Source organism: Salmo salar, chromosome ssa04 (assembly GCF_905237065.1).
Source record: "Salmo salar chromosome ssa04, Ssal_v3.1, whole genome shotgun sequence".
NCBI classification, from domain to species: Eukaryota; Metazoa; Chordata; class Actinopteri; order Salmoniformes; family Salmonidae; genus Salmo; species Salmo salar.
Window position 1 is genome coordinate 83,707,509 of NC_059445.1, and position 13,351 is coordinate 83,720,859.

At 41.5% G+C, this 13,351-nt stretch overlaps 1 protein-coding gene across 6 annotated transcripts; it reads right to left on the reverse strand.

The window, feature by feature from the left end:
- Positions 1–1,696: 1,696 nt before the first annotated feature.
- LOC106591344 (uncharacterized) lies at positions 1,697–13,044 on the reverse strand. 6 transcript variants are annotated; one of them, XM_045717419.1, is made up of 5 exons: positions 12,876–13,039; positions 12,163–12,213; positions 11,652–11,804; positions 9,012–9,116; positions 1,697–6,464 (listed from the first exon to the last, which is right to left on the reverse strand). In XM_045717419.1, the coding sequence occupies exons 4-5, from the start codon at positions 9,103–9,105 to the stop codon at positions 2,770–2,772; spliced, it is 3,789 nt and encodes a 1,262-aa protein (XP_045573375.1). In that variant the 5' UTR covers positions 9,106–9,116; positions 11,652–11,804; positions 12,163–12,213; positions 12,876–13,039; the 3' UTR covers positions 1,697–2,769. The 6 variants fall into 6 exon arrangements, with proteins under 6 accessions (XP_045573375.1, XP_045573374.1, XP_045573371.1 ...); XM_045717418.1 differs by having other exon boundaries at positions 11,652–11,808; XM_045717415.1 differs by lacking the exon at positions 12,163–12,213 and having other exon boundaries at positions 11,652–11,808; positions 12,876–13,044.
- Between the last annotated feature and the right edge of the window lie 307 nt (positions 13,045–13,351).

Consider the following 13,351-nt stretch of genomic DNA (forward strand, 5'->3'; position numbering starts at 1 on the left):
AGACGATAGTAAAAATAAAGAAAAACACTGGAATGAGTAGGTGTGTCCAACATTTTTACTGGTACTGTACATTTTGGATTTGTGTGCCCATGAAAACTATATTCACACCGTAACATAAGGAAACACTAAATGTTACATAAGCCTAGTTACAGTGCATTTCCAAAATTGCCATACAAAGAACTGTCCGAGCAAGATTCAGGATTCTTACCGGGTTCAAGTTCAATGTCTCATTTAACTGATAAATGCTTAATATATGATAGAACAACAAACACGGCCATGAATGCAAGGTAAGAAATGTAGTGTTTTATGTCTCACGATTCTGGACAAATTTGTCAAGACACCAACCATGAAAAAGTGTTAAACATAGTTTATTAAATTAACTTGTGAATTTTATTGAATGTTCCTTATATCAATTACTACTTATCAACAGCTGTATCTGTGAGTTGTCCACCGCAGGAAATCCTCACTGGTACTCTAGCTTATAGAAATACCCTTAGGCGATGTCAGAGGTGTTACTGTGTTTCCCAGCGTTATACCTATCGCTATCGCGGACATTGCCATTCGATACACTGAGTCACATTAGTAGAAATCTCATGCATCCGTTTGACAAGTTTGAACATAGGAATGTGTGTTGTAACACACAGTACAGTCGTGGCCAAAAGTTGAGAATGACACAAATATTAATTTTCACAAAGTCTGCTGCCTCAGTTTGTATGATGGCAATTTGCAAATACTCCATAATATTATGAAGAGTGATCCGATGAATTGCAAAGTCCCTCTTTGCCACGCAAATGAACTGAATCCTAAAAAAAACATTGCCACTGCATTTCAGCCCTGCCACAAAAGGAGGCTTCAGGGCGCCCAAGAAAGTCGAGCAAGCGCCAGGACCGTCTCCTAAAGTTGATTCAGCTGCGGGATCGGGGCACCACTAGTAAAGAGCTTGCTCAGGAATGGCAGCAGGCAGGTGTGAGTGCATCTGCACGCACAGTGAGGCGAAGACTTTTGGAGGACGGCCTGGAGTCAAGAAGGGCAGCAAAGAAGCCACTTCTCTCCAGGAAAAACATCAGGGACAGACTGATATTCTGCAAAAGGTACAGGGATTGGACTGCTGAGGACTGGGGTAAAGTCATTTTCTCTGATGAATCCCCTTTCCGATTGTTTGGGTCATCCGGAAAAAAGCTTGTCCGGAGAAGACAAGGTGAGCGCTACCATCAGTCCTGTGTCATGCCAACAGTAAAGCATCCTGAGACCATTCATCTGTGGGGTTGCTTCTCAGCCAAGGGAGTGGGCTCACTCACAATTTTGCCTAAGAACGTAGCCATGAATAAAGAATGGTACCAACACATCCTCCGAGAGCAACTTCTCCCAACCATCCAGGAACAGTTTGGTGATGAACAATGCCTTTTCCAGCATGATGGAGCACCTTACCATAAGGCAAAAGTGATAACTAAGTGGCTCGGGGAACAAAACATTGATATTTCTGGTCCATGGCCAGGAAACTCCCCAGACCTTAATCCCATTGAGAACTGGTGGTCAATCCTCAAGAGGCGGGTGGACAAACAAAAACCCCAAAATTCTGACAAACTCCAAGCATTGATTATGCAAGAATGGGCTGCCATCAGTCAGGATGTGGCCCAGAAGTTAATTGACAGCATGCCAGGGCAGATTGCAGAGGTCTTGAAAAAGAAGGGTAAACACTGCATATATTGACTCTTTGCATCAACTTCATGTAATTGTCAATAAAAGCCTTTGACACTTATGAAATGCTTGTAATTATACTTCAGTATTCCATAGTAACATCTGACAAAAATATCTAAAGACAGTGAAGCAGCAAACTTTGTGAAAATGTATATTTGTGTCATTCTCAATTTTTGGCCACGACTATACACCTCCATAAGGCTGATATCAATCATTATTCTTGAATTAAATGATTTTCAATGTGAGTGTCATTATTTCTATATAGCCAACACTTTCTCCTTCTGAACTTCTAACACCGGTAGGATGGGTGTGGCTTAGTGACAATGACCACAAGAGGAGCCACTCAGAGATTTGATGCAGTTACACCTCTGACATTGCCTGAACAAAGACAATGATTTTCTATGCAGTTCTGATTTAATCAAAGCCCTAATTTTTGTTAAGTTACCTTGGGGTGGACAAATTAACATAAGGCTTTACACGAGGCTAAGAGTTTTAATACAAATCCAAATCAGCCCCACATCTCAGTTGGATCTACCCAGCAAACGCTCCTACAACATTGGGAAGCTTAATGTTCTAATGGAGACTGTCATAAACTTCGTCGTCTGAAGAGGAGAAATCGGACCAATATGCAGCGGGTATATGAATCATCTTCTTGTAGATTTGAAGAAAAATGAACACTGAACAAAAGAACGACGAAAAACAGTCCTGTAAGGTACTCTGACTATACACGGAAACAACCACCCACAAAACACAAGCTGAAAACCTCTACTTAAATATGGCCTCCAATTAGAGGCAACGAAGAACATCTGCCTCCAACTGAAGGCCAAACCAAAAACCCGAACATAGAAATTGAAATTCTAGAAATACAAACATAGAAATACATGACATAAAACTATACCCAAAATCGCAACATACTCAAAACAAACACACCCTGCCACACCCACACCAAACTACAATCACAAATAACCCCTTTACTGGTCAGGATGTGACAGAGACCCAATTTTGGTTTCCAGATAATGTTAGCAGGACAACATTCCATGACTGATTTGTTGGAACCCCCTGCCATCTATGCTATTTTTCCTTCAGGAATTCTCGCTCATTTGGGAGTACATCTTCTCCTTTTGCAATCTTATCCAGAATCAAAGACTCTTTCTTCATTTTCTTCAACTCTACGATCCGATCCTCGAAGCCTGGCTTCCGTTCGTCCTCCTCTGTGCAAATGAGTATGTCAATGTACTCCATAGTGGAGAGAGAGCTTGGCTTCAGTGCATCATCATTAAGTCTCTTGAGACAGTCAGAAGACTTCTTGATCAAATTCATCAGCGCGTCCTTGATCCTATGAAACTCATCCTCAAGCTTATCCAGCATCTCCTTGGTTTCCATAGACTTGCCCCACGCCTTCATGAAGTTGTCCTTCATTCCTTGAATAGTCTTTTTCTCAGTCTTTGTTTCATATGTCAACAAGACTTTTTCCCTGTCGTGGTCAGTGGAAGAGCATTTTCCTGGACATATGGTACAGTTGCCATCATCATCCATCACGGCACGACTTTTGATTTCATCCTCGTTTGGGAGGAAGCAGCAGGTGTGACATGTGAAATTGCATATCTTGCAGTTTGTCGCAAAGTCTTGGGATAATTTGCTTCTCTTCACCTGCAGCACATTTATCTCAGTCTCAAAATCTTGGTTCTGTATCATGTTCTCTTCCTCGTTCTCCAGACACTGTTTGAAGTGTTTGATCTCACTTAGCTTTGACAGACCTGCTGTGATCTGAGGGGTCAGGCGTGTCATGGTCTTCTCCAGAAGCTCACGTTCTTCCAGAACTTTCTTTGTCAGGGTCAGATCTTTACTCTCAATGCTTTCCAGTGCTTGGAAAAATTTCTTCATCTCCTTGAAAGTTGACCTCCATTGCTCTGGACACTGGGCCTTATGATCATCATCAGTATCATCATCTTCAGAGCTGCTCTCCGTCTCTTTTGAGAACAGAAATGAACTGTTGAATTTGAAATGGGTTGGTAGCCCCTTCTTGTCTTTCTTACAGGGCAGATTTGCAGCTTTGATGGCTTCTAGCACCGGTATTTGCTTCCCATCAACAAATGTCACAAGCATCAGGATGTTTTCAGCAACATCCTTTCCAAAGATGGACAGGATGGAATCAAAGATGTATCTCTGGGGAGGACTGAGACGAACAAGTGATGCCTGCACTACAAAGCAGACTGCATCAATGTGATCAATCCCTAAAGGATGACACAAGAAATCCTTCAACATCTGGGTGAGCAATTTATCGTGAGCCATTCCTCTGGTGTCTCCGAACCCTGGTGTGTCAATGATATTCAGAGAATAAGGAATCTGAAAGCCTGGCTGGTTGTAGAGCTCGTATGATGTCACAACCACAGTCTGGCTCTCAGCCTGTGACCTGTTGGTCACCTCATGGATGAGCTTAAAGCGGTAACGTTCTTCCCACTTTACCCCGAGAATGTAGTTTATCATGACATTGACCAGAGTTGTTTTTCCTGCACCTGTGGCCCCCAGAAGCAATATCACCTTGTTATTACCTTGCTCAACTTTCTTCCCAAATCTGTACTGGTCAAAACTGTCACTTACACCCAACTTCGGTTCCAGATTCAGCCAGTGGATTGATGGGTTGCCCTTTTCCACCTTCTGGGATTTTGTGAGGAACTCCTCACTTTTTGCTCTGGTTGATTTGCTTGTCTTCGGTTGGGGATCAGAGACCCTAAGGGTAGTCATCACAGTCTCAGAACTGGGTAGACTATTCCCTGCTTCGCCACAGTTAGCAAAGACTCTGATGCTGTATGCAGTGTCAGCCTCAAGTCCTTCCAGTGTACTCTCTCTAGTGGTGGTTTTGATGGTGTGCCACATCTGATTGTCTATACCCTTTACATTCTTTCTGTATTCAACCACATAACCAATGACTTCAACATCATCTCCCGCTATGGTAGGAATGTCCCAGTTCATTCTGATACTTCCCGATTCTATCCTCTTCTCTGTGGGTGGTCCAGGAGGGCTACATGGGCGGGTTCTGAAATATTCTGTCCAGTCACTGGAGAGGCTCACACCAGGTCTGCACACTGCCTTGCAGCTAAAGCGATACTTTTTGTAAGGGTCCAAATGACTGATGGTGACCTGGTTAGTTGTAGCATCCGATTTCACCTCGGTCCACTCAGAGTCAGCCTGCTCAGCCTGGTACAAAACCTGGTACGACTCCACAGAGGTAACACCAAGGTTGGGAGGGTTGACTTGCAAGTGGACACAGTCATGCTCCAGACTCTTGATGGTGGGAACACCTGGCTTTGATGGCAGCTCAAACTGTGGACACAAAAGTGTACCTCTTTCATAGACATGGATGGAGGAAGCAGTGAGGTGTTTGTTTGGAATTGATGCAATGCAGAATGCAAGATATTCTCTGCCTTTGTTTGAATCTTTGAAGTCTAGGAACATATTTATGGTTTGCCTAGTTAGGGTCGTTACCTCCCCCGAGCGAAACCACTTTTCTGCTGTAGTCTTCCCGGCTGCGTTGGGGTTGTAAGGTATCAGTGAAGAATCACTTTTTGATTCTTCCAGCAAGTAGTTCTCCAAGTCTACCACATACTCTTCTTTCTCCTTCAAATAGGAAAATGCAAAACACACTACATAATCATTAGCTTTATCAAGCACTATTCTATCCAATTCACTGCTTGAGTACACAACTTGTACCTCTTTCATTATGTCAAGGTAAGAGCGAACAACATTCATCTCTCTCTCTCTGTCGTCCAGGTACGTGATCATGAGGTCATTCTGGAATGGAGAACGTTCTTTGCTGTTGAGCATTTTTATCAGCTCTTCCTCCTCCATTCCTCCTCCTCTTATGTTGGGAAGAACCTTGCAGAGACCTTTCTGGAACACCAGCTTGTACTCTGAGCACAAGTCCCTGAACTTGTTGAGCTTGGCTTTGAGTTCAGGGAACTTGATAGCCATGTCATCCTTCATCATGTCCTGGCATTGTATATCAGTATTGTCCAGTCCGTCCATGATTCGCTGTGCGCGACGCACCAGGCTAACACTGATCTGCCTGACTAGCTGGGTAGCTGCAGAGTCCAGCTTCTTGAGAGGATAGAGCCAGGCAGTCATGGGCACAGCATGTTCTCCGTTCTCCCCTAGCAGACATGGCAGGCCAACATACACCTTGATGGCATCTTCAAATGTGACAGGGTTGTTTTCTAGTGCCAAATCACCATGGAAAGTGCAGTTGAATTTATTGGTCTCTCTCTGCTCTTCCTCACTCATCTTCAAATTTGCCTGCCCTTCTATTGACATTTGAGGGATCTTTTTTATTGTGGCCTGCAGGTTTCCCTGGATGTCCTGGTGGTTCTCTCCTGAGGAAACCTCTTGGTCAAAAACGAAAAAGGCCTGCGCTCCAAACAGCAGGGCAGTCACCACATGGGTTGCAGAGCCCTCTTGTAAGACATTAGAGTATTTCAAATTTCCTGCCCCCAGGTGGTCCATGGTCAACTGCTCGAAGCATGTGGTGGTACGGTACTGCAGAGAAACCCTAGACTGATGCTTTGAGGTCTTTTTGTCATGTAGGAATTCAGCAGAACCCTTCACACTGACTAAGCCACCAAGGAAACTGGCCTCAAGAGATGCAGACACATTCAAAGCTTCTGACTTGGCTTCACTTGAGTCTGAAGCAATGATTTTGAAGTCAGTGTTCGGTTGTGGACGGACATTGATGCGTTTCTGCAGCATCTCAGAATCCCAGAGAGTGATACCTGCAGTTTAAAGAGAATGACCAAAGAACGTTTATTGTGAAAATTATACTCCAACGTGTACATGTGTAAATATTTCTATATGTAAACATGGTTTAATTCAAATAACTAATTGAAGGTAAATATTTAATTCAAAGTAAACATTCTAGGTGTCAACCCATAGTTAGAAAACCTACACCTCCTACACTCAGAAGTAAAGAATGCTCTGTAGCACCATTTGAACCAGTCTGGAAATGGGTTCTATCTGAAGCTTCTTTCAGGTCAAATAGAATCTGGGTACCAAATAAAGGTTGCTATTTGGAACCAGAAAGGTTCGAGATAGAACTCTATCTAGAATGTTCCCCTACAGGGACAAATAGTGCCACATTACACTCTCAGAAGGAAAAAAAAGGGTAATCTTTGTCATTGACAGCATTACTACAATATGAACACTTCAAAAACAACCTGCATGACATCACTCTTTTGTCCCAAGTGTGTCCTCTAGCTTTTCTTACTCTGTGGTAACCATAGAGATGCACCAGAAAGCTAATCTCTCTCTGCAATGGCCGATTCTGTGACAGCATCATAGAGGACTTTATTGCCCAAAAGCCTGTTTTAGCATGGGCAGCTCCATTCAGGACTTTCACCATTTGAAGTAGTCAACTGGGAGATACTTCCTTTGGGTTAAGGAAGGATTACATAATTCAATCTGGGTCCTCTGGAGGGATCAGACAGAATATAATCGCTGCCAACTGGTGAGGTTAGCATAGCGCTAACTTATGCCATGTTATCCTGTTAGGGCTAGGGGGCAGTATTGACACGGCTGGATAAAAAACATACCTGATTTAATCTGGTTACCACTCCTACCCAGTAACTAGAATATGCATATACTTATTACATATGTATAGAAAACACCCTAAAGTTTCTAAAACTGTTTGAATGGTGTCTGTGAGTATAACAGAACTCAAATGGCAGGTCAAAACCTGAGAGATTCCTTTACAGGAAGTGGCCTGTCTGACCATTTCTTGAACTTCTTTTCCATCTCTATCTTTTACTAAGGATCTCTGCTCTAACGTGACACTTCCCACGTCTTCCATAGGCGCTCAGAGCCCGGGAAAAAACAGAATGTCGTCATCCCAGCCCCAGGCTGAAACACATTATCGCCTTTCTCAAGTGGCCGATCAAGGGACTCTGGGCTTATGCGCGTGACCCGACCGCCCCCGCCTTTGTGATTTTTTTCCTCTGTTTGCCGAAAAGGAGATTCCCTGTCGGAATATTATCGCTTTTCTACGAGAAAAATGTCGTAAAAATTGATTTTAAACAGCGGTTGACATGCTTCGAAGTACGGTAATGGAATATTTAGAATTTTTTTGTCACGAATTGCGCCATGCGCGCGACCCTTCTTTACCATTTCGGATAGTGTCTGGAACGCACGAACAAAACGCCGCTATTCGGATATAACGATGGATTATTTTGGACCAAACCAACATTTGTTATTGAAGTAGCAGTCCTGGGAGTGCATTCTGACGAAGACAACAAAAGGTAATCAAACTTTTATAATAGTAAATATGATTATGGTGAGTGCTAAACTTGCCGGGTGTCTAAATAGCTAGCCCGTGATGCCTGGGCTATGTACATAGAATATTGCAAAATGTGCTTTCACCAAAAAGCTATTTTAAAATCGGACATATCGAGTGCATAGAGGAGGTCTGTATCTATAATTCTTAAAATAATTGTTATGCTTTTTGTGAACGTTTATCGTGAGTAATTTAGTAAAATGTTAGCGAATTCCCGGAAGTCGCAGTCATAATTATAAGCTTTTTTTTAAAACTTCCTAGGTTGTCATCTATGAAGATCTTGCTTTAGCTGTCTTCTGTTAATTTCTAACCTTCTCTTCAATTTTTTAAAGCGAAATCGGACAGTGTGGTTAGATGCTTTAAATAGCTGTAAAATAGTCATATGTTTGAGAAATTGAAGTAATAGGATTTTTAAGGTTTTGAAAATCGCGCCACAGGCTTAAAGTGGCTGTTACGTAGGTGGGACGAATTCGTCCCGCCTAGCCCAGAGAGGATATTATCTGATGGGACCAGCTACAATTTAGCATTCTGTCACGCGCAAGTAAATCAACAATTTTAATTAGCTGAGACTCATTTTGAGCTGGAGAAACTGTTTAAATTTAAATGGTTGCTTATGTTCACAATTATGTCCCCAATGTCTTCAACTTCTATGAGTGTATTAGCAGTTTGTAAATAAACTGAAAAGGTGCATATCACCACCTACTGTGTGAAGTGTGTACAGTATAGTCTGAACAGGTATAAAGCCAAGATTGGTGATTTACTGACATCTGCAGTTATGGAATGTCTGTTCAGGAGTGCAATTCATTGGCTGACCCCTCCTGCTGATTCTTCCTAAATCCGTAGAAACTACTTTAAAATGGTGAAAGCCCTCAATGGTGTTCTCTGTGCTACAACAGTGTGCCCTCTATCCAACTCAGTGGTGGAAACACTGTCAATGAATTCAAGATGATGCACACTGATTACCTCCAAACCAAAGAGGAATAGTTTCCTGTACCTGGAATGAGGACATCTCTACGACAGTCATACAGCATCCCCAGCTGGAAGGGTCGGCCCAGAGCGGCTAGCTCGATGGTCTCCGAGTCGGACATGACTCAGTGTTCTGAAAACATATCAGAACTGGGGTTACTTCAGCAGCCCCGGTATTAGAAAATTGCAACAGATAATATGGCTGTCAACATAAAAATCATAGTTCTTTTGCTCATTGCCCAGACAATGCAGCGTGTGTAAATTATCACTGATACAGTATGTTATGCAAACATTTGAGTCACTCACATCTTTGTTCTCCAGTCTTGTTGTTCTTTCTGAACAGGAAGAGGACTCTGGAGCCCTAACGATTGGTGCTCTTATTTCTTTGGGGGAAAAAAACAAAGACACTGAACATGTTGATGGTTTTCTGGTGGACATAATACAGTCTTAATTAAAACAATCCACCTTAAGTTGACTTAAGTAATGTACCAAACTGAAAAAAATAGAGGACATATATTACAAATGTGAGTAGAAAATACAAAAGTTTCTCTACACTCTGGATTTGTTCTTCAGCAAAACAGCAGCCACACCTCTTGTTTTGGCATACAGCTTAGCTTTTTGATGAGGCTGGTAACCCTCAAATTCTAGAAGGACTGTCAGTCAGCGCTCTAGATGATATTCACAGGAGTTTTGAAAATGTATTTGGAAGCTATATATGGTTTACATGTTAACAGAATAACCTACAATGTTTTTTCAGCTTTACTCACAGGACAATGGCATTCAACCCAGCGTAGGCATAGCCTATAGGCCTAGTGTTTTCATTTTTAGTTGAAATATTTTTTGTATTCATTCAGGTTCACAGTGCGGACCAAACCAAGGTCCCCGTGCCCAACGGTTTGGTAGGTATACCTGTACCGTTACAGCCCTATCCTAGTATACAGACAGGTCAACTCAACTGTAAAGAAACATTTTAAATGTTCACATAACAACGCAACACAACTCCAAACACGACAGACAAGAAGTTGCATAGCCCCCTAGGCTATATGAATATAAAGAGACTTGAGCCAAAGAAAAATGGACTTGTGGAATGGAATGAGTTATCAGACCTCGTCAATTCTACCATTACGTAACATTTGAGGACACAATTTAAAGGCCTATGTATTTCATGTTTTGTTCACTGTACAATATAATCGCAAGGCTGACCATCTTTCCCCCCTCTTTCTGGCTGCCCTCCCCCTTCTTGCAGGTTCACCTCTCAAAAATGCAACAATAGAAAAAGTAGCTAAATGAATAAAGAGTAAAAATAAAAGCACAATTACATTATTTCACCAATTTAATAATGGGCAGTTCTTCACAAATAGTCACATAGACTATATGGAAATAACACGAGCAAAGCATGTTTACATGTAGAATGATATAGGTTATAAGACCTATGATTCATTTCATTAGTTCTACTACCTCAGCATTGCTCATTTTATAAAGGTTTAAATATGTTGTAGTGAAGTTCAGCTTCAGTCCACTGGGGGCGCTGTGTCACTGTCAGAAGATATGTGCTTCAGTCAGAAAAACATTTACTCATCTCTTCGTTCTCAGCTAGCTACAGAAACGAAACCCATCAAATACACTTGCTGGAAATAACTACTTTTCCTAATATCATGACTTCTATCAACATTCTTAGCTTGCCCATTCACTAAATATACTGCTAAATAACTCAGACTGACATCCAATACCTTTAGGATACTGAAACCTAACGCTCACTTATTAGCATTAGCCTACCCTTATGCTGATGGGGACTAGTTAGCTACCGCCAAACCTGCAGCTAACTGCTGCTGCACTGCCTTTCTGGCTGTTCTACCCTCTCCACCTCATTCACTACTAACTCAACCTGATCACTTTTTTTTGCCTGTTTCAGAAGAAATTCTGGAGTATCCATATTTGCTGTGTTATGCTGAGGTGTTTTACTGAGTGATGACATTGACATCTAACCGGTGCTGTAGAGGTGGGGGTTAAGGGACAGGAGTGGTCCACTGTGTTATATCTCTACCAATCACAGTAGACTCTGAGTCACACCAGGGGCTTCTTGCAGTGTCTGCTACTGCCTAGCAAAGTATATTGGATAGTTTATTTTAGTCATTAAAATGTGCATAGCGCAAGTGATAAATCCTGAATAAAATGTGTGGATTTTTCTGTGTCAGAAGAGATCCGGCAACAAGGCATCAATAGAATCTATTTATTGCAAAGCTACAGATTCTCAGATATTGACAGGCATTGGTTTTGAAAAGCATTTGATGGCAGCAGCCAGGTAAACAAAACCAAAGACTGCTAACAGGGCTATTAAATCATTGTCATTTGTGTGAACTATCCCTTTAAGCACATCATTTGAGGAAAATAAAACAGGCAGTGCAATTGTAGATATTAAAAGTATACAATGATTGTGTACTTTCTCCAATAATTCATTGTGGATAAATTAACTGTTTATGCCCTTGTCTCTCAATATTTGAATACATTTATACAGCTCTGTGATCTCCTTTTGCATTTTCTTTTTCCTGCTTTATCCTGGTCCTTTCATCCTTCTCTCGCTGTCTATTGTGTTCTATTAATTTTAGTCTTTGGATCTCAAGCTCCTGTCTTCGTTTTTCTACCATCTTTTTTCTGTTTCCATTCTCACTTTCTCCGCAAGGAGTTGCTTGTTTTCCTCTTCAGTCCTCCTCTTTTCCTCCTCCACTTTCTGTTTTTCAGTTTTGGCTTGATCGAGGTCTCTCTCTGCCTTATCCGCTCGATCTTTTGACCAGTCTCCACCCATTCGCTTGTTGGTCTCTGACTTTCTTAGAGATGATATGAAAATAACAACAAAAATAGACAGTGAATGCTTTTGCTCGCAAAGCAGTAATTTTGTACTGTCTGATTTGTGAGTTGACCTTGGTGCCCGCTCCCATCCCCTACTATTCTGTATTTCTTTTGACTCATTTGAATACAGGCAGACCAGAAAAGCCACATCCCAGAAGGGCAGATAAGCGGCAACCCTGATTAGAAGCACCTGCTGCTCATCTGTTTCTTTACAGATGTTGTCACTACACACTGAAGGCTGTAAAGCCGACACATCTGTGTGCGCTATCCCTGATGCAGTGAAAATTACTAAAAACATAGAATAATGAAGAAAGATTTATGCGACAACTTACACCAGCGGGTTTTACGCACCAGCCAAGCCTCTGGGAGAGCGCGATGGTTCTCTTTTGTTCAATAAAGCATACACATTATTACAGCTATTGTCCGGGATTGGTACATACATATTTAAAAATATATATAATTACATTTAAATTAATGACACAGTATAACCAGCAATTTGAAGAATACAACTTATAAATACGTCATGAGCTTACACGATTGTTTATTTTGGGTTCTAATGGGGAAAAAGACACTTATTTTACTCCATTGTTTATAAATATAAAAAAGCTATGTATAGATTCAAAAAGATGGTTAAAACTATAATGCAGATGTCATGGACTGTCAGTCCTGGCATCTGGAGCACCGTCTTGAATTTGAGAGGGGTTACATTTCCCTAGCCCCATCCCTCAGCTGCGGACCACAATAAGTGGTGGGACGGACAATGTTATTTCTCAACTATCAATTCAAGTAACAATTAAAGCTACAATTAAAACTACATTTGGTGAAACAGCGCCTTTGATATTGTTTTAGTGATGAAACGCAGGAGACAAGTTGTGTCAGATGGAAGAAAGGTGTTCTTCCTTTGAAGTAACTTCGTTGTTGTAATATCCCAAACGGACGTGCCAGTTTCACCAAATGCGGATTGTAGCTTTAATGATTGGACAGTAAAGGTTTTGCTTAGCAACCATTTAGGCTTATCGAAATGAAATAAGGGTTAGTAGCCTACCTTAAATCAACGAAGCTTTCCGATGGATGTCAACCAGACAGAAATCACAAGTAGATGTACAAAATAGAAGCCAAGTAGAGCCCATAGGTCGGGATGTATCTCTACCAAGATGTAGACCGGGAGTGACACCCTGTTTTATAGACCAAATCACAGAGTTTCTAAACCCAGAGGTGCAACATCGCGAGACTTCCAGGAACGCTTGTGAAACAGACTGAACAGAACATGCCGGGATTTGGTGCTTGAGAAGTCAATGAGAGAAGTGAAAATATCTTCCTTAGTTGTTCATTTTCACAAAATCAAAAGGAAAAATCTAGATTCGAGACAATTTCTTAAGTAGTTGAACATGTTATTTCACCAATCTCGTGAAAGTAATAAACTGACACGTTTTAATTTTAGTCAAAAACAAGTTTATATCGAAGGACTACCTTTGATTTTCCTGCTTGCACATGCGCAATTCGGCGCAAGATGACCATTAG